The sequence below is a fragment of the Diceros bicornis genome, chromosome 1 (genome assembly GCF_020826845.1).
Source record: "Diceros bicornis minor isolate mBicDic1 chromosome 1, mDicBic1.mat.cur, whole genome shotgun sequence".
Taxonomy (NCBI): Eukaryota; Metazoa; Chordata; class Mammalia; order Perissodactyla; family Rhinocerotidae; genus Diceros; species Diceros bicornis.
Genome location: NC_080740.1, coordinates 22337542 through 22363733, shown reverse-complemented (window position 1 = coordinate 22363733; position 26192 = coordinate 22337542). Strand labels below are relative to the sequence as shown.

At 39.8% G+C, this 26192-nt stretch overlaps 1 protein-coding gene across 4 annotated transcripts in view; it reads right to left on the bottom strand.

The window, feature by feature from the left end:
• The window catches only part of CAST (calpastatin), a 114557-nt gene that overhangs the window by 31346 nt on the left and 57019 nt on the right, over positions 1 to 26192 (bottom strand). For all 4 annotated transcript variants that reach the window (XM_058534451.1, XM_058534299.1, XM_058534364.1 and 1 more), the window contains 14 exons: positions 20973 to 21032; positions 16574 to 16615; positions 15124 to 15180; positions 14613 to 14726; positions 13445 to 13528; positions 10868 to 10936; positions 9572 to 9670; positions 7721 to 7801; positions 7074 to 7109; positions 6503 to 6595; positions 6276 to 6365; positions 4845 to 4946; positions 1310 to 1393; positions 288 to 335 (listed from right to left, as the gene is read on the bottom strand). In XM_058534451.1, coding sequence (XP_058390434.1) covers positions 288 to 335; positions 1310 to 1393; positions 4845 to 4946; positions 6276 to 6365; positions 6503 to 6595; positions 7074 to 7109; positions 7721 to 7801; positions 9572 to 9670; positions 10868 to 10936; positions 13445 to 13528; positions 14613 to 14726; positions 15124 to 15180; positions 16574 to 16615; positions 20973 to 21032 — 1059 coding nt within the window. The remainder of the gene's footprint in view (positions 1 to 287; positions 336 to 1309; positions 1394 to 4844; positions 4947 to 6275; positions 6366 to 6502; positions 6596 to 7073; positions 7110 to 7720; positions 7802 to 9571; positions 9671 to 10867; positions 10937 to 13444; positions 13529 to 14612; positions 14727 to 15123; positions 15181 to 16573; positions 16616 to 20972; positions 21033 to 26192) is intronic.

Here is a 26192-nt window from a genome sequence, read left to right as displayed (position 1 = left end):
TTCAGGTGGGAAGTAGTATTATTTGTTTACTGTGACTAGTCAAAATCTCCACATACCCTAATCCATGGCAGAATGAGCTGCAGAGTTGGACAGTCTGAGTTCTGAGTCCTGCCCTTGCTATTTTCTAGCTGTGTGACCTTGGGCTTTTTGCATAACCCCTCTGCCTCTCCTTAATACCAGGTTGACATACAAGTCTCCACAGTGAAATCCAGTCTGTCGGAATTATCTCAATTTATACTTCATAGTTCTATTATTTTTTAAGTATGAGAAAAAACTTATTTCCTAACCTTGGGTTTTTCTTCTGGCTCTGGCAATAGTGGTTTTCCATCTTTATCCTGTAAATGAAATTGAAAATTCATTGAAAATGAAATAGAAAATTTTGCTTTCATGTCCCATTAAGTTTGTTTTAGGGAATTTCAGGATATGAGGGGAGAGCTTTTTTTCTTATATTTGAGCGAATTTGTATTTCAGATTTATTTTTTATAAAGTATCAGAAGGAGTTGACCTGTAAAAATCAAGAGACCAAATGTATCGAGTATAATGCACATTTACTTTTCTTGAAAAGTTACTGAAAAAATTTTTTCTATCTATTGGATAAAGAAATAGAATTTTTAAAAAAGTTCTTTGGCAAGAAAGATAGAGCTACATTAGTGAAAGGTTAAAAAAAATTCTCAATTCTCCAACCCAGGGTGAAGAGGTAGATGTCATTCCTACAATACTGTTTTAGTTTACTGGATATGAGGTTTCACCATTTAGAATATTTCTAAAAATGAGAAACTTTCCAGATATAAGCATATATAAGGATTGCAGCTATTTTCCATCATGTGTTTATGTATATTATTTCAATGATAAATTACAAATATAATTGCAAGAGTTAGTCCACCATCCTCACCTCAAACCAAAACCACCACCAACAAAACCACCTTGACTGAGGATACTGGTAAATCGTTGTACATTTGTATCTACCACCTCAAAGATCTAGGGTGCTTTCATTCATATAGCAGTTAGAGAAAAAATTATTCCCAAATTGTTCCTTCTGCTTTAAGGTTAAGGAGCTATGTGAAGCCTTGTTAACAGGTGAAACGCTTGAATGTGTGGGAATTTTAATGACCACATGGTAACTATTTAGGAAACCATCCCTTAAAGGATCCAACTGTAGAGAGCAGAGAAGAAACGGTTCAGGGTTTTCCGAGTTAATATCTGAACTGGGACAGACATGTCCTTAAGCATCATGGGGACAGACAGGACAAAACATGATGTGAAGGCAAGAGGAGTGAGCTGCTGTTATGCACCGTGGCTAACAATGTACCGTGGCTGGTTTTAATCTGTACTCCGATGGGATTGTTTCCTCATCTTCACCACACTTCTTTATTTTCTCTTCTTTGGCTTTTGCCTGACAAAAGTGGAGAAAAAAAAATAAACATTTGAATAATACATGTAAAATAAGATGATACTACTTTATGTACTTCATGGGTGTGGTAGAGAAGATCAAATCAGACAAAAGTGTCTAAAAAACTACTTTTTGTAGTTTACAAAGCAGAAGACCATGGCGAGGACTGTGAGGAAGGCAGTAGGGGGTGACTGAGGGAAAACAACACAGCCAGGAATCCTGGGGAAGCGCCCCTGCCCTGCTCTCAGGTACTCTATGACCTTGGGAAGCCATTTATGTCCTTCTTTGGCTGGTTTCTACAGCTGTAAAATGGGGCTACTAATAATTTTTACCTAGCTGACTGACTTGTAAGGATCACCAGAGAAAAGTAAACAAAACATTCTCTGAGACAGTTAAGCACAGTGCAGAAGTCAGTTGCAATTATTTTCACAGGTTTCATCTGTCTTTCTCAATGAGGCAATTATCTAAGAGGGAAAAAACAACCAGTTCTCATGAATGTTACACACAGCTCTGCAATGGGAGAATCATCTCAACACAAATCTTGGCTGATCCATGGATAATTGGTTTTACCTCTTTTAAAAGGACTCCCTTCAATAACACCGGGATTTCACTGGATTACTGAACCATGAATAAACAACTGCATTAGAAATAAAAGTGTAGGGCCGGCCCCGTGGCCTAGCGGTTAAGTGCGTGCGCTTTGCTACTGGCGGCCCAGGTTCGGATCCCGGGCGTGCACACACACCGCTTCTCCGGCCATGCTGAGGCCACGTCCCACATACAGCAACTAGAAGGATGTGCAACTATGACATACAACTATCTACGGGGGCTTTGGGGGAAAAAAAGGAGGAGGATTGGCAATAGATGTTAGCTCAGAGCCGGTCTTCCTCAGCAAAAAGAGGAGGATTAGCATGGATGTTAGCTCAGGGCTGATCTTCCTTACAAAAAAAATAAAATAAAAGTGTAGCTCCATAGTGGATCACTGGCTTCCAAGGTGTAACATTTGCATTTTAAACTACTGGTGAGTAATATGAAGTTCCATGACATAATAATTTGTACCTATATCAAGGCATGGATTTAAATCACAAACGAAGGAGCTCCTGGGCACAAAGGGAGTGGCACTTAGCAAATTCCAGCTCAATCTACTGCTCCCATGGACATCTCAAACTAAGACTGTAGCTCTCCATTGAATGATTAGTGGATTAATCAATTTAAAAAATACTAAGCACTTTTAATGAGCCAGGCACTCTTCCAGGCTTTGGAATTAGTTTTATTGTTCTATAGAATAACAACCCTCATTAAGGGATCAAAGGTCCCCCCCCCCCACATTTCCAGCTATATTCCACTGTAGCCTATGGAGGAAGTCCTGTTATGTAGTGGTACTCCCCAATTCAGAGATTTGTGGGGTCTCCACCTATAAATCTGCCTTCATGAAAGTCAAGGGTCACCTGTATGATAAGACTGTCCTCTCCACTACACTTAGGCTTGTGGACAATGAGAGTCATGTGCACAGCTAGATCCTTTCTATTTCTCTTTGATCTAGATAGTCTTTAAAGGCCTGCACTGTAAGCACTGAAAACAAATGTCTACTGAATTGAAATAGCGCCAGACTAGGTAACTACATATAGAAATGGGGAAGATCAATAGAGGTATCATTATAGAATATTTATGTTATGATACATTATAAGAATGACAAGTAGGCATGGACCTCTTCTCTGAAGCATTACGTAGTTTTTCCTCAGGGAGCTCTCTGGTATGGAATGTACTGGAGTGGCTGTGGACTCCTATAGGATATTGACTTTTATGAGCCCTATCACAACATCAGACTATTATCCAGGAAGTAGTGAATTTGCCATCAGGTACTAAAAATTCAACTTAATAATCCAGAGGATTGGAAGATCTTCTTAGGAAATATTTACACTTTGTAGATAATTGAAAAGGAACACTAGTGGAAAAGAAAGTGGAAACTACCGGAAAGAGTGGAAAAAAAATAGTTCTTTTTGTTAAAATTTCAGTTTACTGTTGCTGAAGTTTTCTAGAGGAGATTTAACACATTTATATGCATCCCGAAACTAGTTAACCCAAACTACTTATAAGTTATATTTATGTAACGTTTTTTACATCTTCTTATCTGATTTTAGTCACTCTAAGACTCTGTGTCCTGGGATTTAAGTTTACACCTTCTCTCCTCAAATTATCTTAAATCACCCTAATTATCTGTTAAAAAACCTGAGTCAAAAGGCAATTGGCAGGCTGCCCTGTAGCCTCTGGTGGTGGAACCACAACTCAACTTGGTCTCCTGACACCGCCAGGGTTCTGCCAGGACCACCCTTCCCTTGAGACATTTCATCCATCTGGCTGCTCCAAGCACAGTGTGCTTCTCCCCCTGTGTTTTAATCAAGTTTCCTCTCTTCCCGATACATTACTTGGTCCTGGAGGACAAGGGCTGCTTCCCCTGCTCCCTTGTGTTCGCCTTCACAAAGCTTGTCGTGCCACGCTGCGCCCGGTGAGGCCTCAAAGAAAGCCGAAGATAGAAATTGGCCCATTTTGGACCAGGGCAGTCCCAGACTCAGGGAGAGTGGCTGGGGGTCGGTGAGACTCACCCTCCCCAGTGACTCAGAACAGGAAGTGACACAGCAGAGGCAGCGGCATTGTGACAGCGACACCTGCCAGCTCCTCTCCCTGATCTGATAGAATGGTGGTTCCTGAGGGTCCCCAGGCTGCATTTCCATGTCCCCTCACTACTTCCCTGTTGGGAATGCCCCTGGGGCAACTCTCTCCTTTCCTTCCTCCTTTTCCCCAGAGGACTGTTGAAAAATTCTTTAAAAATTGAAATTTAATATTAAAACTCGCCTCCACCAAATACAAACTTACTATGGCTCAGAAGGCTAGTTAAGATCTTGGAGTGGGTGGGATAAACTCTCCTAGCATCACACGCTAACACGCAGGAACTCCAGTGACAGAGAACTGTTGATTTTATTCTAATTTGAGACAAGATTTTCAACATGTTTCCCAATCGTTATAAAAAGAAGGCTCTCCCCACCCCATCCACAGCCATCTCCCTCTCTCCTTATAAACAGAAGCACCTGGAACCCTTCTGCAATTACAAGTTTCCAATTTCCACGAGAGCAGACAAACCTATTTCTCAGCAGGCCACGGCCTCCGTGTTATCTCATGTAGTCAGGTGTCATTTAAGCTTTGGCAAAGGAGATGAGCGTTCAGTTTAAATGTTAAAATTCCAGATGTTTTACAAGACAATTAAATAGCCTTCTTGGTTGCTAATTACCCAGCAATAAATATCTAAATTAACCAGATTCTGAAAGTCAGGCAGAACGAAGAGTTCATTTTTCATCTCCAGTAAAATAGAAGTCGCGTGAGAATTCTCTACGCGTGTGATGCATTTAGCTTCGTAACCTGCACACTAACAGGCTTTGCATACGAACCCCCACGCCAGTACCTCATCAACCTCCTTCAAGGAGCTGAAGTCGGGCTCAGGGTCTGGCTTCGGGCTGCCCAGCGAAGCTGAGAGCGCCTCCAGGGCCTGATCGCTCATTGCCTCCTGTTAAAAAGGAGAAATTCAGTACATTGAAAAAGAGAACATCTCCTCAGCCTAAACAATCCATCCACTTCTTGGTGAAATATAAATTCTAAATCTAGATGAAACGTGGAGTGAGGAAGGACGTAGGAAGGCCCTTTTGTTTGAACCCTAGCAAAAAGAGAGAAAGAAAAAAGAACTTACCAGTGAGTGAAAATTGGAGCTAAGACACCTTACTACAGTAACAGTGCTCTCTGGGGCACTCTTCACCCCTTATGAGCAAGCTAGAACTATAACAATAGTTACTATAAAATACTCTTATCAAAATAAAAGCTGCAAGAAGTAAACTGTCACTATCCTGTTTTTCTTTTTCTAAAACTGCATCTCTAAAAATGACTCGACAATTCTGTCATTTAGGAAAACAGCTAAGCCCAGGAGGCAGGGAAACCTGAAGTGGCCACTGCCTTCTCCTCTGAAGGCTCTATGGTTGTTTGCTGTAGGAACTCCCACTCTCAGGGGTGTGGTGCTCACCACCGCTCCCAGTCAGCCAGATAAAAATAAACTGCCCACTCCCGGAGGGGGAGGCAGAGCAGCCCCCACAGAAACTGCTCCTGGCATTATCATGACTGTTCGCACATGGGACTATTTTCTCCACCAGCCCAGAGCTGCAGGACCACCTTTTAGGATTTGTGAGAATTAAGTCATAGCTGATTGTGGTTAAGAAAGGTAGACAGGGGCCAGCCCCGTGGCTTAGTGGTTAAGTGCTCCCACACCGCTGCTGGGGGCCAGGGTTCGGATACCGGGCACGCACCAACGCACCGCTTCTCTGGCCATGCTGAGGCCGCGTCCCACATACAGCAACTGGAAGGATGTGCAGCTATGACATATAACTCTCTACTGGGGCTTTGGGGGGAAAAAATAAATAAATAAATAAAATTATAAAAAAAACAAAAGAAAGGTAGACAGAAGCAACTACAACAACATCCCTCTAGTGACTCACAGGGCTCAAACTCCTTTAGGAAATCAAGTTGAAATTTTCTGTTCCAAGAGTGGGATTCCTCCGGTGTCCTGCCCATCTGTGTATTGTAACTGTGAGACAGTCTTGTTTCATGACCAAGAAGACTGGGCTGAAACCACCCATAAGCGTGTGTAGAAACAAAGAAGGCCTGCCTGGAGATGACTGCTATCACCCTGATTGGTTTCACTAATCCACACAGACCCTGGGGGGAGGAAGATGCTCCTCATCACGTGTAATACACTAGGAGGATTGTCCCGAATCAGCGAGAGCAGCATCAGGAAAGCAACTGCTGTCAGGTGGACTACGGTTATTTTCAAAGAAGTAATTATTTATACCTCCTCCACCCTTCTTTTCTTCTCCTGGGGTGGAGCAGCACTTCTGATGACCGTGGCTGACTGAGCTTTTAAAACTTCTCCTGCAGATTTCTGAAAAACAAAATACAAAAATTTAGACTTATAGATGACGAAAATCTAATTGCAGTAACCAGAACTAAAAAGTTGTTGTTGTTTTAAAGTTCGAGATGGTTTTTAACAAGTGCCCCCAATTATACTGAAAACAATACCTCTTCCTCAGTTTTCTGTCCACTAGCAGTAGGAGAACTACAGGTGAAGTCAGAAGACAAGGCCTCTATGGCATCATCGGGCCCCACAGGTTTCTAAAGAAACAGGCACCATGATGGGTAACACATAGGAACCATTCAAGTGAAAAATCGGATTACAGACCCAGCAAATGAAGAACGTACTTTTGTAATTCCTTTACCACCAAATGAGATATGTTAATGAAATAACAGATGAAAGCTAATCTTTGGAAGGGAATGGGTACTCAAGAAATATTATTTTCCTGTTGTCCTCTTGTAAACATATTACATGTTAGGATCTTCTCGTTCTATTTTTATTAACATTATTTTATCCTCAAGCTTTCTTGGCTCCATTCTTCTTCCCCTCAAAAAACATGTGAAACCAACGAGCAACGAAACAACCCCCCTGCCCACCCCTGTTCTCTGAACAGATGGAAACTTCAACCGATTTAGAGATTAGTCATAATCCCAAAATATAGAATTAATAGTCCTATCCCCAAACGAAAGATATAAAAAATGTTAATTTGAATTTTAGAAGACATTTATGTAAACTCACCAGAGAGTCTGGAGGAGGCCCTGTGACTCCTTTTTTCTGAAATGAATATTAATTTGATGAGAAGACAAAATTAATCCTTACAATGGCAAAATGTATTGCTCAGTGAGTGCTGTGGGTTGAATTGTGTCCTCCTCAAATTCATATGTTAAAGTCCTAACCTCTAGTACCTCAAAATGTGACTGTTTTTGGAGATAGGGCCTTTAAAGAGGTAATTAAGGTTAAATGAAGACATTAGGATGGGCCCTAATCCAATATGACTGGTGTTCTTATAAAAAGGGGAAATTTGAACGCCCCAATACACATAGAGGGAAGACGATGTGAAGATACGTACACAGAGGGAGACGGCCATCTACAAACCAAGGAGAGAGGCTTAAAATAGATCCTTCCCTCACAACCCTGCCCACACCTTGATTCCAGTCTTTTAGCCTCCAGAACTGTGAGACAATAAATTTCTGTTGTTTAAACCATCCAGACTGTGGTACTTTGTTATGGCAGCCCTAGCAAACTAATACAGTGAGCATCACAGCAATGACAATTTCACATGCCCCATTATATTTTCTAAATTTAAAAAATTGTGAATATATTGATGTGATAAAAATTACATTCCAAAAAGGAAACAGTAAAGTAAAAGTAAATGATTAACTTACAGCCAAAAGTTCCCTATATTTTGGAGGAAGTGTGACTTCTCTTTTACCCAATTCCTCTAGGTAGGAAGAACTTATTGGTTCCTGGAACAAAATCACACACACAGGGATATTATGTAATTAATTAGCTGAGAATGTCACATGTATATTCTGAAACCAAAGTACTATTCCACTATTCAGGGAACTATTGAGATGAAATATAAATCATTAAGAAGTCAATACAGTCAGGCATCACTGAACGACAGGGACACATTCTGAGAAATGCATCATTAGGCGATTTCATCGTTGTGTGAACATCATAGAGTGTACTCACACAAACCTAGATGGTACAGCCCACTACACACCTAGGCTATATGGTACTAATCTTAGGCGACCACCATCGTATATGCAGTCTTTTTTTGACCAAAATGTCATTATGTAGCACATGACTGTACTTTACACAACTCTGAAATTCTAAGTTTATACATATACTTGCCCGAATTTTATTAGCTTAACCCATATGTAATGTTAGAAAATATTCAAACCATTACATTAAATTTCATTCCTATATTAAAATACATTTCAAATGTTTTTCATTATCTAATATTTCTAATACATACAAAAGTGGAGTTAATAAAATGAATTTCTACATAACCCAACACCCAATTCTATCAGATCTATAGTTATTTCTTATGTGATTTCTAAGAAAGAAATCAGACACAGTGATGTCTCCTGTGTAGCCCTCTCCAACCCCACACCCCTTCCTTGTTAGCCAGAGATAGCCACCATTCTGAACTTTTTCATATCCATCCACTTAAAGTTGAGCATAATTTAAAACAATTATTCCATGTTAGGTATCCACAAACAATATACAGCATTACTTAGCATATTTTCAAATGTTATATAAATGGCATCATATTCTATATATCATTCTGCAATGTATTATTTTTATTCAAAATAATGTTTTTGTAATATATTCATGTTGGTACACAAATAATCCATTTTATCCTCTATAAAGTATTCCACTATATTATCTTGTCTCCTGCCGAACAAAATCGTTTCCCAATGTTTCATCTGTTCTTATAACTCCTTGCACCCACGGGTGAGCCGCCCCCCGAGGGAATCTTTGTAGATGTGGAATTGCAGATTGACAAGTATGCACATCTTCAGCATGCACCATCTCTAGGCGAGCAGTCAGACTTTTCACTTTTGCCAATCTGGTAAGTGTGAAGTGGTATCTCTCTACTTAATATCATTTTCCTAATTACTAGGGAGATCTTCATTTTATTTGTTTATTGGCCAATCAAGTTTTCTCCTAATTTCCTATTGGGTTATCTTTTTCTCACTTTTAAAATTCTTCATAAATTCTAGAAACAAATCCTTTGTTACAGCTGTTGCAAACATTTTCTTCCAATTTGGCATTTTTTTAATACGAAGGAACATATAATTTTATTGCTTTTTAGGAATTAGGAATAGGGATGAACTGAGGGTGGTAAATACTTAGAAATCAAAATAAGTTCAAGCCATAGGATGGGAAAATATCTGGAAATCAAAATAAGTTCAAGTCCACTGGACTTAAATCTCGAGAAGAGAAATAGGTCTTTGTGACCCAGTAGCCTGTATCCCAGCGCCAGTCTCAACACAGACAATGAGTAAATGTTCGCTGAATCAATGTAATAATATAGCTACCACAGGACAAACCCTTTCCATCCCCAAAACTAATTTTTAGTTGCTATTATGATACTGACATCAGCCTGTTTCTCTCCAAGTGACAGAACACGAGGTATTCTTTTGTGCATCATGACCATGACTTCATGGCCTATCCCCTCTCCTACCCATTAAATATGAATATTTACAGACATCAAGATCACACACCGAAATGTCGGGTCCAGTATATGTTGTAGTATCTTCTTCAGGGCCTTCAGGTTCTCCTAAAGTGTCTATTAAGTCATCCAAAGCAGCATCTATGCCTGACTGGAAAAGAAAGAGAGCAGATATTTAAAAGTTATGTGTTACATATATGTAACATATGTTACATATCACTTTTGACTTAACTAAAAAAAAACCATTCTGTGTAGAAAAATACAAAACATCAAAAGTTCTTCAAATATCAAAATCTTTAAAATCTGGTATCTAATAGACCTTATTATTTAAAGCCCCAAAGTACAGATTCTAGGTTGGAAAGATAAAAAGTCATATTCAGGTAGGAATCACAGTTTCAATAAGTCTAAAGGCATTAATTACATGAACAAATGTATGGTTCATTAAAGCTGCCAGTCCAATGCACTGACAGTTAAAAAAAAGAAAAGACAAAACAAAATACAAAGAATTATGACCATGTTACTATATTCAATAGGAGAAATGCTTCGTATTTATTGCTTATCAATAGTTTCCCATAGTTATATATAGAAAGAACCACAACAAAATCTCTCTATAGCACCTCTTCCAAATGGAATCCATTTCAAAAATGGATTGCCCTGTGTTCTTTCATTCGTGTTTTTTTATTCACTTCTTTGCCCAAAAATGTTTACAAAACAGAAATTCCCTGAAAGGTATGTTAAACTTACAAGAAGTGACAATTTACTCTGTCAATATGGACTTAAATCAGTATAATGAATGAAAGAGTACCTCCATCATATTTTTGAGGTTAAGAATGATTCATTGAGAAGAATAATCCAGATTTAAAGGGGAAAACAACAATTTGGGGAAAGACTACTATTTAACTCAGATTGAAATGATTGTTTAAAATTTTTTTTTGCAACTACTATGTTCCCACTACAATTTTAGGACTCACTTGATCATGTAATAGAATTTGGGGCCTGTTAGCTTTAGACGGATTCAGTCAGGAATTTCAAAATGAATAACTGCCTGACATTCTTTAGTGATACCTCTGGTGAAAGGAGCTGTATTTGCAGGAGAGAAACTGGAATGTAAACTCTCTGAGATATAACTGGAGTTTTCAGAACAGAGGGTTATAATACAAAATGTTATAAATATACATGAGAAAATCACACTTTCAACTCAGTCATATTAGCTTGAAACAATATTTTATTAAAAAGGTCTTTTAAGTTACCCCCACCTCGTATCGTTTGTCCTCAAGAAATCAGATCATGATAAATATAGAGACTATGAATAAATATCTTATGTAGAAATGTACTGCAATCCTCATACCTCTCCAGACGGTTTTTCTGGTTTGGCTTCAACTGGTACAGCCGACGTTAAAGATTTACTTTCTTTTTTCTGGTGGGGATTTAGAGAGAAATAAAAACTCCTTCTCACATACCTTTATAAAATTCAATAATATTACATATTTAAAAACGAATTCAACAGTGACAGACAGCAACTAGACTTTTGGTGGTGAACATGATGTAGTTATGTTATTAGTTATGTTATGTAGTTATTTCAATAAAAAAAGAATTCATTATAATATGAATAGAATTGATCATACTGAAATTCTGCTCTGTGCCAGACACTATGTTGTGTGTGTTATATCCTTTTTCAGAACAGCATAAATAAGATTAATCTCCTGTACTTATGTGGAAAGCAAGGCTCAGAGAGGTTAAATAACTTTTCCCAGGTCACGCAGTAAAGGACAGAAGGACCAAGATTTGAATCCAGAACTGCCTGTCCCTTTCTTCACTACTCTTGGTGGCTTCTCCCAAGGCCCACTGCCAGTCTTTGCAACATCCATGAATTCTTTCAATAAGTGTCCACTTCTTCGAGCTGCTGCTTCTTCAGTCTCTGCCAAGATTTACCTCTGCAATGCCTCCTGCATTGCTCCCCACTATCTTACTTGACCCTTGATCTACTAGGCTAAATTAGGACTCACAGGACTACGGAAGCAGCCCCTGACCAGCCTTCCACCTTCCTAGCACTACTGCACTTCATCCCACCCACCACGGCCACTTAATCCTTCTGCAGCTTGATTTTAATCATCACCCCATCTGTTCTCTAATCTTCACTGCTGATCGCTGCCAGCTGAATCACTACCACGTGTATAAACTGACCTTAGCATTCCCCACAGCAGCGCCTCAACCCGACTTTCTGGTCTTACAGTCCCCACCACCCACTGCCCCTGTGCTTCACCCACACTGGAATGCACTTTGTATCCAAAAGTATAAGATGTACCACCTTGATGCCTTTGCAAGCCTGCAATCCTAGCCTTCCTTCCACACCTAACTCAATTCCTTGTGGATTCCCCAAATCAGACAGAATCCCTCTGTTCCTCACCACAGAGCTCCCTGTGGGGGCCTGTCTTAATCCGCCTCAAACTGCAGCCCCAGGTGTACGGTCTTCTCCCCACCCCCAGAAGGGCCAGCCTGCAGCCCAGGTGTCCTGCAGAGTCAGACCACAGTGCTTTAAACACGGTACATACTAAAAAAATGCAGATCTGATCAATCCCATTTTAAGGGAGACCAATCAGAGGTAAAGTGAAATGATTTGCCACAAGTTCCAGCACAGGTCAATGCCCAACAGAATTCCAGATAAGCATCTCCTAATTTTACTGTCTACATTTGACTGATAACCCTGGCTAATTTATATCTAGTATAAAATTTCAAATTTGGATTACATTTTTAAATCTGTTCTCATAGATCTAACCCTCTGCCTTCAATCTATCCAGTTTTCAAACCACATCATTTAGGTACTTCTCATCAACACAAGAGAGTCACGTGTATCCCTGGGGTGGGGGTGGGGGTCTTGAGGTAGTATACAAGCGGTCTGCTGCAAGAAAAAAAATTTTTTAAGTTGGGTATTTTCGTTTAAAAGTCTATGTAAATTTTGCCATTACTCCATAAGATATCTGCATAAGTTTGGATTAAAATAATGTGCCTTTTACAAAATCTGAGAAAAATGGATGATTCAGGGAGATGTGCCATACCTGTATATCCTATGATTTTCTTTACCATCTAGCCTGCAGGGGGATCCCTTTTCCATTTTGAGACACAGGAAAATAGATAAGACTACCTTTTCTCTATTTCCATTTCCATCTTCTCATTGTTGCTTCAATTACTTACTCGTAGCTTCTCGAGAAATAAGTAGAGCATTTCTAGGGAGACACGGCCTCCACACTGATGTCTGACTCTGTAATGCTATGGGTGGAAATGGTGGACTACTTTTCATCTTGCATTTCTGGGCCAGTATCTAAAGTAGCTCTTCAAAGGATCTGAGGGAGACCTGCCCATGATTAGCCAGCAGGGCACATAAACTCTCCTGAGGGGGCTTGGGATGTCTCCTTTGAAAACCTCCCATATCCATTCATGTAGATGTCATGACTGTTCATGATTTACTAGTATCAAGATAGCTGGCGTCGTGTTGAAAGCTGAGAGTAATGCTTATTAAAATACTCACGGCAATTTTATTTGCTTTACTTCACACCTGTAAATCTCGAAGGCAGGATCTGAGTCAACTCACACGGTAATTTCCTTGGTACTGACACCAGGCCTTATCCACCCCAGGTGCTCAATAGTTACTGAACGTATGGATTTTAAAATCATTTCTGGTATCTTGCTCACTCTACATCCTTCAGATGCATGCTCCACTTCACAAAATTGCACATATGAACAGTGTTTAGTTTTACCAAATGATAGGTTATTTGAGTATGATAAAACTGGAACCCTAAATGGTTAACGAGAACCAGACCTAAAGCGCCAGGTTGGAACGGGTCTGCACTGAGCATACGTTTCCCATGAAAGAGACCTGATAAGCATCGAGGCCCATATACATTTATGTCTGCTTACGTGCACTCACCTTGTCATCTGGTTTGCCAGATGCTGCTGCTACACCACCACCAACACTCTTTCCATCAGCAGAAATCGTGTCCTGTGATTTAGTCTAATGGCGGGGATAAAAAATTGACAGGACTGAGTATCTGTGAATGACGATCTTTGTGATCACACATTTCAATTGTCACTACCGAGCCAGTCTGCCCTCGTGGACATCTTGTAGAAGAATGGTCACTAGCTTCTACTGCACATGGTGCAACTCTGGGCACCACATAAGGCTGGACTCAAGAGCTTCTGGAGTCCATGCAGGTAACACAAACAGGTGAAGCGGGCCAGGTAGGTGCTGTGACAGGCTGGAGCACATACACCAGGTGTAAAGGCTCTGATGGATTGTTGTCACGTGAGCCCACCATTACCAGATATTCTGATTTTTCAAAAAAAGCTAGAAATTTGGATTTTATATGAAATATTCTGACTTTAATTGTTGGCAGCTAATTTAAAATAATTTTAATAGTACTATACGCCAAACAAAATAGATTTGAACAAAATATACACGGGCTGCATTTAACTGGTGGGCCCCAAATCTGCAATCTCTGATTTAAAGTATATTGTTAAGCAGGCCTAGTTCTCATCTTCCAAGAGCTCTTAATGGAAAAGTTCTTCTCATAGGTCCGCTAATAGTTGACCCCCATTGGCTCTGGAAATAGGGAATCTATTTCTGATTTTTGGCTCTATAAGTTCTTCTACAACAAGACTTTAAAAACTCTTTAAGACTTCCAAGTAAAGAGCAGATCAAGCAAGTCATCTGTGCTCCCATAGCCCATGAGGAGAGGGGTCCAGGAGGCAGCCTCAATCCCAAGCTTCCTCTCTGTGCGACACCAGAGCCTGCCACCTTGCAGTCATAATGGGGCACTTGTGGGCAGTGAGAGAGGCTGGACGGAACATCTCCTAGACTCATCTGATGCCCTTCTCTGGCTTTGAGAGGCCCAAGTTTCCACAAGGCTATTTGCAAAACCAGTAAAATGATAGCACTAAATCATTATAATATAAGATCTATTCAGCATAGCTCCCCAGATTCACCTACACATTGTAGGTGAATTCACCTCTGTCATTGTAGACAGAGGACCTGTATTTTATTCCCTAGCTGATATCAGCTAGATAGGTTTTCCTATCTATCAATCAGCTTTATTTACCTTTGGTTTTGTTGATTTCTCTGATGTCGGCTGCTCACTTGATCTGGAAACTGCTTTTTCTTGATGAGCATGCTTGCTTCCTGTATCTGATGCATGCTTGGGTAGGCTTTTTGGCTGAAAACACAGACAATACATTGTCCACAAGACGGCAAATACTGATACTTTTCTCTGTGGAGTAGCAAGTGTTCATAACAGTTGTATTTTATGTAGTTTTGAATTGTGCGAATTTAAATTAGTGATATAAATATTTCACTTTAAGTACCAAATTTTAAATAACCCAAATCCCTCCTCCCAAATTCAGCCAAGAATCACGAATAAATTGCAAATCCTGCTATTGCCACATGGTGGCACCATTTTAGGCAAAAAACTAATAGCCATCCTCAGTTGGACTGAAGTCTTGAATGACGTTGAATTTAGAATTTTATCTCACACACACACACACATACACACGCACACACACACACACAAAGGCTTCACCTTACACTATCAAGTCCTAATGATAATTATTTACCTCTTTGTGTTCCTTTGGCTTTACTTCTTGGGTTTTTTTCTCATGAACCACAGATGGCTGTCAATGTCAAAAGATAAAATCTCAATTATATTGGAGTCCACTGTTTTCATATATCCAAATAGGATCAAGAACAAAATTCCCAATTATACCACTCTGCCTCTCTGGAGAAAGGCCCAGTTACAGACGTAGACATGTGCTGTCTGGTCAATAGCAATCCTACCAACGTCTGATAATGACAATTATCAGAAGAATAATGAAAAATTATTTCATAAAGTGATTTTTCAAATAGGTATATATCTCTGAATTATTGGCTGTTTTTCACAATTCATGAAGATCATTTGGTAACTGCAGGTTCATCAACAAAGATGTCAAATGATCACTGTGACCACTGAGTTTGTTGATAGGGAATTCTACTATAGAAATTTTTTTAAAAATCTCCTTTCATAGGAGATGAAGAACACTGTATTTTCTTCAATTAAATGATTTACATATCTTTTCTGTGTTACAAGTAGAGAAGAAGGTATTACCAGAAACCCAATTCTCTTGAGATTGGGTAGATAACCAAAAGCATTTAAATATGGAATAGAAGACAATTTCCGCCTAGCTGCTGAATTCTTCCTCTAGAGTAGACTATGGAATTATCATCCTCAGGGGCCACCAAGAGGCCTTACACAAAATCAGATAAGCCTCACCCTTCACTCAGATGGCCTGACCCTTGTCTGCACTTCAAGTCCATCAGCCCAAAGCATCTCCATGCTCCCACAGGAAACCTTGGTCTTATCTGAGTATTTGTTTAACGTGCGTGGAAGAAAACAGCACAGCCTCTTACTGAGGAGAAACATTTGCCCCGCCTGCAGACACCCCAAGGTCCATCTCCATGTGGACAGAGACTGGCTTTCAGTCTAGACAGCTATGAAGCAGGAAAGCAAGGGAAGCATTCCCAAGGGAGAGTCAGTGCTGTGTCTCAAGTAACTGATAACTAGTTCCACCCACTGAGATAAGACTGTCAAGACAAACCCAGCTGGTTTCTTAGGAAAGACTCGCATCTTTAAGTTATTTAGGTGCTAGGTTCCACTGACACATTTATTCTTGATGCGTCATCATTAAAGTAATTGGATACTAATTACTCTTTGCCCTTTCTCCTTTGTTCCTGTGGCTTTTTTTTTTTTTTTAACGATTACTTGACCTGTAACAAGAATCTAGGTTTGAACAGAATGCCTTCTGAAATATATTGTTTTCACTTTTAAAATACTACATATGCATTTTAACAACATATGGGTTTAATGTTATAATTATTGTATATATATTCCATATAATCATGTTCAAAAGGATAAATTAAATTAGCTGACAAAAATCCTTTTACCATTCAGTACCACCAATGGAGGGAATTGGTTATTCATTATTATTGCAAAGAATCCAAATAACTCACTAGTTGACTTAAATCACTTACCTTAGTTGATTGTGATTTCTTTTCAGGTTCTGTTTTTACAGCCTAAATTCATAAAAATAAAGAAAGAAAAAGAAAGGAAGGAAAGACAAATGGACATAGTTTACAAAGTTTATCACAGATTTTCTTCAATCAAGGAAACTAAAAAGAGATGATTTTGATGTATTTGTAAATACAAACTTTATGAGTTATGATTATTACACTTTGCTTCGAATTGTAACTCTTTAAGCACCCTAATGGTCTACTCTTACTATTTAGACGGTAATTTACATCTTACTTCTTGCTACATGTATCAAACTTACGTAAAGATTTATTACTACAAACATTGTAGATAACATATAAGCAAAATAAAATAAAAACCCTCATCCTTCAAAGCCACTAACATGATTGATCTCTTTATGAATGAAACACTTACCATAGGCTTCGGCTGATAGTACAAAACAACGGGATGGAGACAGAATCGAGGGCACAGAAAGCAGTGAAATTTATTTTTAGTGCCAGAACGTGAGCGACGGGTAACTAAGCCTGTGATGAGTCAGAGCCTTGGAGCAGACCGTGAACCGCGGTTATCAGCACGAGCTGAGTGGCTGAAGCGGCCATCAGTGAACAGAAATGTCCCCTAGGACAATGAACCACAGCACCTGTTTTTTGTGTCTTTTCTTGTTAGGAGAATGTGGTCCTTCCATTTGTTTGCTGACTGGAATGGCCTAATACAAGAGCATAGCCCCAGTGGTGATTTTATTTCATCTGACAGTCAAATAAGTAACATGTATAAACAGGGCTAAAATGTTTATATCAAGACCCATTCTACTCATCTACTGCATCTACTCTACGCATATGTACATAACTCCAAGAAGCTGTAGCCACTTAAATTCTAAAGTCTCAAGCAAATATTTCAGTTTGATTTACTTTCTTCTGTTGACAGGAAATCTGTAAGATTGCCATTAATAAAATTAATTTCTGATCCCTTTCCCCTTCCTTCTCTGTGTAAGGCTGCTTGAGCAATATTTTTTCCACCTATATTTCTAATGTTTGCTTATGATCGAAGGATAGTCACAAGTGTTGTCAAAAGTTTTCTGAAATCTTGTCAACAATAATTTTACAACAATTTTGTAAATAGTGTGTGGATTTTTATTGCACAATAAGAATCTAGAGATCTAATCTAAAGCTAGGAATGCTTCTGAAGAGCTGGTTGTGATTTTGGATCTTTAGAGGAGTTTCTTACAGAGTTTTACCCAACCAAAAGTTACCTGTGTGAAAAAAGACAATTCCTTAAGTATACACATGCATTCTCGGTATAGGTGAGATACGAAAACAAGAATAAAACTTGACTAAACGTTTTATGAACTTTTCAAAGTAAGAGATTAAAAATAAGGCCTAACGCTTCCTGACATTCATTTCCCTTTTATCTGTTTGGTGGTATCAGCATAAACTCTTTTTTCTAATTGTATTTTCTGTGGAGGCTAACACCAAATATCCTCTAATTTATCATGTCTTGTGCTTTAGTAATTAGGATACATACGTTCCTCACATAATGGAACCTTGTTATGCCAGCACACTTGTTTGGGGAAGGAAACAAAATTCATGATCAAACACATGTTTCTAAACAAAATTTTAAATTTTAGATCCTTTTAAACTGGACCTTTGTTAAGTTCTCACCCATGAAATGGGGATAGTAATAATAAGAAACTGAGTTTCTATCTGAGCTACTATGCTTTTTTGAGTTTATGTAAATGCAATTTATTAAATGATTAACACGGAAAGCCAGCTCGTATTGCAGTGGTTTGAATCTATTGATAGCTTCTAATTTGTAATCTGGCAATCAAGATATTTCATGGAAGAACCCCACAATACAATTAAGAATGTACGCTCACAGACACGAGCAGCTTATAATGAAATGTACATTTTAATCAGTAATTGCTAATACATTTCCTAAAATTATTTTTACTGGTGGTAGTGGTGGTGCTGAACATAATAATGATGACAATAATAACTAATGCTTATCCATCACCTCTTAGTACCAGGGACTGTTCTAAATTTTACATGTGCCAATTCACTTAGTCCTCATAATAGTTCTATGAGAAAGGTATTATTATTACTATCCCCATTTCATGGATGAGAAATTGAGGCACACAGAAGTTAAATAACTTCCCAAGGACACCCCTGGTGGAGCTGGGGTTGTAAGTTCTCAATCACTGTGCTGCATGCATTGTCTCTCCAGTACCAGCCAGCTCCTGCTGGGCACCTGCTGTGGGACAGGCACTGTCCAATACCCTTATATGTATGTTTCTTTACACAGTCTTGTGAGATAGGAACTACTATTATTCTCCTACAAACTGTACAGATAAGGAAACCTAAGTAAAGAGGAGTTTTCCAACATCTCAGCCAGTGTGGAACCAGGATTCCAAGCGAGCCCATCTGGCTCCAGCGTCCCTGCTACACAGCCTCTCGGAGATCTCATCCTGATTAGAAATGACTTGACCTTCCATCTTACACACAGCAGTGTGACTACCAATTCTAATGTGCCGGGGCAAGAGAGACAGAACGTAGATCTAGCCATATCACCCCTTTTCAGAGCTAGACTGACTTGTATTTGAAAGGTATAGAACACGACAAGGATTTGGTATAGGTATTACTTTGAATTAACATCTTTTCTCTAAAAGCTCAAAATATTTGGAGAAGTATGCTCACCTAGTTCACAAAAATCTCCAAGAGGAGGCTAGTATAAATGTTATGAGCCAAACTTCAGAAGCACATGAAGATAAGATGATTACGGAGAACAGTGTGACTGAAATCCACCACCAAGAGAGAACTGAAGCCAAAAGTGGTTCTGAGTCAGCCATTGGTGACATGACTTCATCATGTTCACCTTATTTTTGTCTCTCCCTCTCTTCTCTCTCCTACTTTCCTCTCCCTCTCCTCCCTTCCTCCAGTTCCCTGGGACTGCCAGGAATTCTCATGATTAACGCATAGCGATGGTTGAAGAGTTTGACACTTGCTCTAGAAACAGGGCACTCTTGAAATAATCATTGGTCCTCAAGCTGACAGTCAGGCAGGATGCATTAGAATCAGGCAATGGGTCAAATGAGAACCAAAATAATAAAACAGAAATCCTATATTTGTGGCTCTCCTTTCTTTAGTTTTCATGGACTTTAAGTCAATGAGAATTTTTTTTTTGATAGATGCTTCTACTATAATCTTAACATTAAAATCAGATTTTTTTTTTTAAGATTAAGCTTGGTATAAATAAATAGTGACAGCTAATAGATAAATTATGGATCAGATGATGTATATTATCAGGACAATTAAGAAATTAATGTAAATATAAAATACTAAATAAAAACCTAATTTTAGATTAAAAAACAAATTTAAAAATTAAAATGAATGCTAAATGACATTTATAAGAGCTTAGATTTGGACAGTGTATTTTAAGATATTTGCAATGTCCTTTAAAAACAGTTCAAGATGAGGCTATAGGATCCCTCAAGAGCACTAAATTACGGTGCCAGTACTCAACTCTGGCGTAGGAGCCTACTGGGATAGCAAAGTAATATGGGAGACAGAAAGCAAAAGTATGTCAATGATTTTAAACAAGGGCAACTTAATAATAATGGAGTTGGGACAGCCCTTAAAGGCACTAAAGAATATTATTGGCTCATAAGAATTAGTTGAGAACATCTTGAAAATGCCCCTTTTTTAATCCTCCATCCTAGAATATTTCCAAGAAAGAGAGCTTAAGACATGGTAACTAAGGGAGAGGGTTTACAGCCAACTCCTCAGAACTAGGCCTACCCTATGTGGCAATCCCACTGCAGCACATTCTTTTATTTTTCTTCTGAAATTCCCAGAAATAATTATTAGAATAAATCCCAAATAGAGCTCAACAAAGGTTTATCAATAAGATAGTGCCTCACATGACTCAAATTTCAGACAACAACTTCAGAAAGCATCTGAAATAACCAGTATCTGTTTCACTTCTATGTTCACTTAAGTGTAATCTTTCTCATTCTTATATTTAGTTTTAAATGGCCAGAATAACAAAACCATTTTAGTAAGAAGTTAAGAATGTATATTCTCATTTAGATCTAGAGAAATGTACTTAGATTATCTTACAATTAAAAAACTCAATCAAATCTAGGACCAAAAAAATCTGGGTGACTTCCCTTTTCTAAATATTCTAAAACAATGCAAACATGTATAGATGATGTCTGAAGTGACTATTGGAAGGAAAGCTGAGTCTCCCAAGACCCTCATAAATTAGGAAGAGCATGTTTACTTCCATAACTGAAGCCTCATAGGACACATAACTCATCTGTCAACAATCAGTCTACGTTTGTTTTGCTTTACAACATAATCAACCTAAAGGCATTCACCCAAGTTGACCCTTGAAGACTCTTCATACCTTGGTTTCTGTGGGATTCATACTGTAAGACTTGCTGGTTGACGCAACAGAAGTTGACACCTAGAAAGGAAAGAAATAGAGAGTCTGATTCTAGTTAACCTACAACCTACTTCATCTTGCAGCTTTTCTTAACCATACTTGCTCTTAACTCTTTACCTTGGGTTCCTTCCTCTAGAGTACCACTCCCATAAAAGTCCAGTAGGTGGTGTTGCCCAGTGGGTAAAAGCTTTTGTAACCAGATCAAATAAGTTCAGATTTTGGGTGAGCTACTTGCTAAATAGTCTTGGGCAAGTTACTCACATTTTCTGATCTTCAGTTTCCCCTGTCTCAGTTTTTCTTCAATAGATAACCACTACCTTGTAAATTTATTACTGTCTGGTCCATAAGTGCTCAGTAAATATTATAATCATTGTGTTATTTTTAGGAAGAACATGGACTTTTAAACTTGACAAAATTTTGTTCAAATGCCAGCTCTACAATCACTAGCTCTGTGACTTGGAGTCTTAATTCCCAGGCCCCATATAAAATGGGGCCTATAAAACCTATTTTGTAGGGTTGTAAGTATTTGAGATAATGTGTGTAAAATGTCTGGCATACTGTAGGTGCTCATTAAATTAACAGTGCATTATTCCTAAGATATTATACAAGATAGAAGGAGTAAGAACTCAGCTCTGGGAAACAGAATCAGGTCAATTAGAATTGTCCTTTCAGTGTCATGTAAGGAAGAGAAGGTGGGAGATGGGGTTGCAGACGGGATTATAGCCGTATTATCTGTCTCACCTAGGCTCCTCCCCGGAGGGCAAGAGGTGATGAGTGGTAACTGAAATATTCAAGAACCACCCTTCCTAGGGACGCACGGGGTTGGTGGAATCAGCCCCTGCAATCCAATCACCCAAGCAGTGGGATGCCTGTGCGGACACTTGCATGATATTGAGTACTACTCTAGTCCTAACTTGCATCACACTGGTTAATATTAAATAGACAATTACTATCTTTGGGCATTCCAACCCACGCTCATTTAAACCTCCTTAACATCTGAGTCCGTTAGGTTTTAGGGCCAGGAATTCCATCTGGCACAAGTTGCCTTCTTAAGTAACGGGCTGTCAGTAAACAGCTGCTGTCCTGCCAACAATACCCCCAGTCCTGCCTCTGATGCCTGGCCCCGAGCCACTTCAGAGGCTGAGTCCCAGGGCAGGATGAGCCCATCCCTGCTGGACAAAGTGATTGTATGAACCCACCATAACCCATGGCCCATGAACAGTCACCTTCCCCACAGACCTCACTTAATGTAGAACATGTTGATATCCATAGTTAAGTTACCACAAATTACAGATAAAAGCCCAAAGCTTTAGTATACTGATTTTAAATATAATCATATGAACTTAACTATTCCTGAGCATCCTTAGGCACCAACTGGGCACCCCCTCACCCCAAAACACACACACACACACACCCCTGGTCATTGTAGCAGGCATGGAGTGGTCTCTCTCACATTCTCTTCGGGATAAAGAACTGGGAGATGTACCAAGGTAGATTTCCCCCATAAAATTAACGGACAAATACATGAGTACAAACACATTTTTCCTTGTGAATACTTTTTTAAATTGTAGGGATTAACCTACCCATATGTATATAATTCTGTCTTTCCACAATTAGAATTCGTTGTACAAATTTCCATTCAAACTCAAGAAGTTTCACTTTGCTACATCCCACTCCTTCAGTGACTTCCCTTAACCATATAAAACCACCAAAGACCAAACACTCTACACGAAAGCTTTTTAAGCTGTAAATCTTCAGGTGACTATTAGTTTATTTTCTAAACATCCAAATTTATTAAATCATTCCTGAAATCACATAGCCTTGGGGTTTCCCATCTACCTTACTACTTTATTAAGAAATAGCTGGATGTGATCCTCAAATTCTACAAAGAAGACTTTCAAAGGCCTACCAAGAACAGTGAAATCTACATAGAATAGCTATTAATAAACCTGGGGCAGGTTATCACGGGAATTTAGCTGAAGGCCTTGGCCCCACCTGTTCTCGGCACAGATTCCTCCATGAGAGTTTTATCCCATCACTAAGGCACTAAAAATTTTCAAACTGAAATTGGAAAGCTACTGCATGGGGAATGGAAATAAGAGAAATAATCCCATCCCACTGTGAACCCATTCAACTCTGGCTAACTGCAGTTTGTTCAATTTTCATTCTATTTGTAAAGACAAAGAAATTTAATATGTATCTCTAGTGAGGGATTGAATATATTTTCATTTTAAATCTTCTGTACTGTTTGAATTTCTAATCATGGGTATGAATAACTGATAATTTTTAAAAAATGAAGAGTTAATCCATAAATCTTTGAACAGAAGAACCTTAGAGATAAACCTTCAATATATAGGTTTAAAGCAGATAAGGAAAACGGTATCTCATAGAGGTTAAGTGACCCGTCAAAATTTACCACAGCTCACTGGCTCCACGAATATTTATCTAGAACGTAGTTTGTGCCAGGTACTCTGTGAGGTGACAGGAACACAGTGTTTGTGAAACCGGTAGACACGTCCCTGCACTTGTGAAAGTTACAGCCTTGTCAGAGATGACATTAATAGAAAATCACTTTAATGATTACTTGTGGTAAGTGCTATAAAGGAGAATCACAGGGTCCCTTGAGAACACAGACTAGGCAACCAGAGCTGGTTCAGGCGACAGTCAGGACAGGTGATGCCAAGGAGGTGACCGTTAACGTGGTGATTAAAGGATAAGGGGGCATCACACAGGCAAAAGGCTGTGTGTGCGGGGACTGGGACCTAGACTATCTGATTTCTAAAATAGTGACTCTGCTACGCGACCTACCACTTGGCCGGTCCTGTTAACATCAAGGGGCGGCCAATTTTAAAGCATAACCACCAGTGTTCATACATACCAAAATATCTCTACAGGATTAGTGCTGTTAAATCAGCCACAGCAATACTTTCCCTCCCAAATGACCCTTGCAAATCTCTTAACATCCAGAGTATTACTAGTCATTTATAAACTTAAGGCATAAATCACAGTAACAAAGAGCAGAGAAAATGTACTTTATATAATCATTCTCCACCCACCCCATTCAACAATTGCTATTTAAAAAGCAATGAGCTGGGGGCTGAGGTTACACGATCAATCAGACACCGTTACAGCCTTGGAAGAGCTCAGAGTCCAGTGAGATAAAACAGACATCAAGCAGGTTTATGTTACAACTTAACTGCTCTGCTCTAACAGAGGTAGGAAGGGAATCCCAGGTGACAAATTTTTGAGTTCTAAATCAGTTTCAAGCCCACCCCAAATAATCTCGCTGTATTGTCAATTGTATTAAAATAAACCAATACTGATAGAGGGTAATTGCAGCCTAGAAGAAATTAATATTTAATCCTGTACTTAACCAACACGGCATCTTATTTTCTGGCATTATTCAACAAAATCTCTTCAAATTTGTTTACTTGCTACAGTAAGAATTTTGGAATTTTACTGCATTAAAGGATTACAGACATGAGGGGAAGACGGTATGCTTTTAAGACCCTTGGAAAATGGAAACTGCTTTCCTTTTTCACATGTATTTTGCAAAGGTCTCCCAGACTCCAGCCTTTTAGCTCTCTTACCCATTCTGGCCAGATTAACCTTCCTGCATGTCACTCTCAGGCAGATTTCCCTCTCAAGTAGAAACAGCAGTGACTCCTGCTGCCCATTGTATCACACAGAAATCCTTTCTCTTGCCTTTAAAGACCCCCAGGCTCCCACCCCATCTCCCAGTGCAGAACAGCTGCCCCAGGCAGCCAGCCCATCCCTGTCTCAGAGCGCACCTCACTCATCTCTCCCTTTATATTTTTTTCACACAAGTGCCACCGGTTGGGAGGCTTCTCTTCCCAAAACATCCAAATCCTACATGTCCGCCCTTTCAGGTATATCTCACTAATTCCCAGCCCTGGCCTTCTGACTTCTGAGCCACTTCCACTGGTCCTTAATGGGCATCCTCCTCCTCCAATCCCAGCTCACTTACTCATAGCACCATATACAGTCAGGTAACCACATAATTGCATCATGAACTGTCTCCTCCACCAGATGCGGTCCCTTTAAAAGAGCTGTCTGTGGGGGCCCTAACCTGCTGACCCCCACTCTTACCCATGGCAGGTCTCTAGCCAGGGCTTTTCCTCGATTCTGCAGGGTGTCTAGTGAAGCTGCATGAGAAGAGAAGCAGGACCTAGGACCAACCTCAACCATCCTGTCATGCCAGATGTGAGTGGAAAGGGTTGTGAGCTCGCCCACAGGTCCTGGTGAATGGGCCAGGTTGGGAGACCAAGGGTTCCCTTAGAAGGGCCAGGTCCTGGAGGGCTTACTCATCCATTCTGCTGCCATTAAATCTGGCTGATGAAAAAATCATTCCCTCGGCTCCTTATTTCTCCCTCACTACAGAGTCCCTTCACCTGCTTGGGCTCCCAGAAGACCTTAAGCTTCTTTCCTGGCACTTTCGGCTGGTTTACTGGAATCCTCACTTCCTCCCCTCCAGTCATACAGCCTCACCTTGATCTCTCCCTTTGGCCCGAGCTGGCTTGGGTTCAGAAAGTGCACAGAGATAGTGGGCCATCAGAAGTGAGTCAGAGCTGTTTCGCCTCACCCCACACTTTGCTTCCTTTCCCCACCCCTCACTGGCAGCATTCCCACGTCCTCCGACCCTTCACACACCCACTCTGCCTTTGTTTGTTGAGGGCTACTAGGAACGCCAGCCGCCTGTATGTACTCTCCTTTTCCACGTGATAATCCATCAGCAGTTGCATTTTGAATCAATGACCCTCCTCTCCCCCACGGCTGCTACGACATGAGGAACCCAAGTTCTCTCCCCAGCCCTCTGACCTGTTTCCTTCTGGAAGCCTCTTCTACTTGCTCCATTCTTCCCTGTGCTCTTTAAAATTACTGAATTTTCACAAGCCCTCTGCCTTCTCTATTACTGCGCCCTCAGAAAGTTGATTTCTCCCCATGACTTTAACTAGCATTTACTATGTGAACAATTCTCCATACCTGGTATGAGCAGCTCTACTTTATCGCCAGACTAGATCACTTGACCTTAAAGTCAGGAAGCTGAAAAAGACAGATGCAGGCACAAATCCCTCCTCCAGCATTTATTAATCCACATTAATCAACCTCCTGGAGCCTCCCTTCCCTCATCTGTGAAATGGGAGTAATATCACCCGCCTG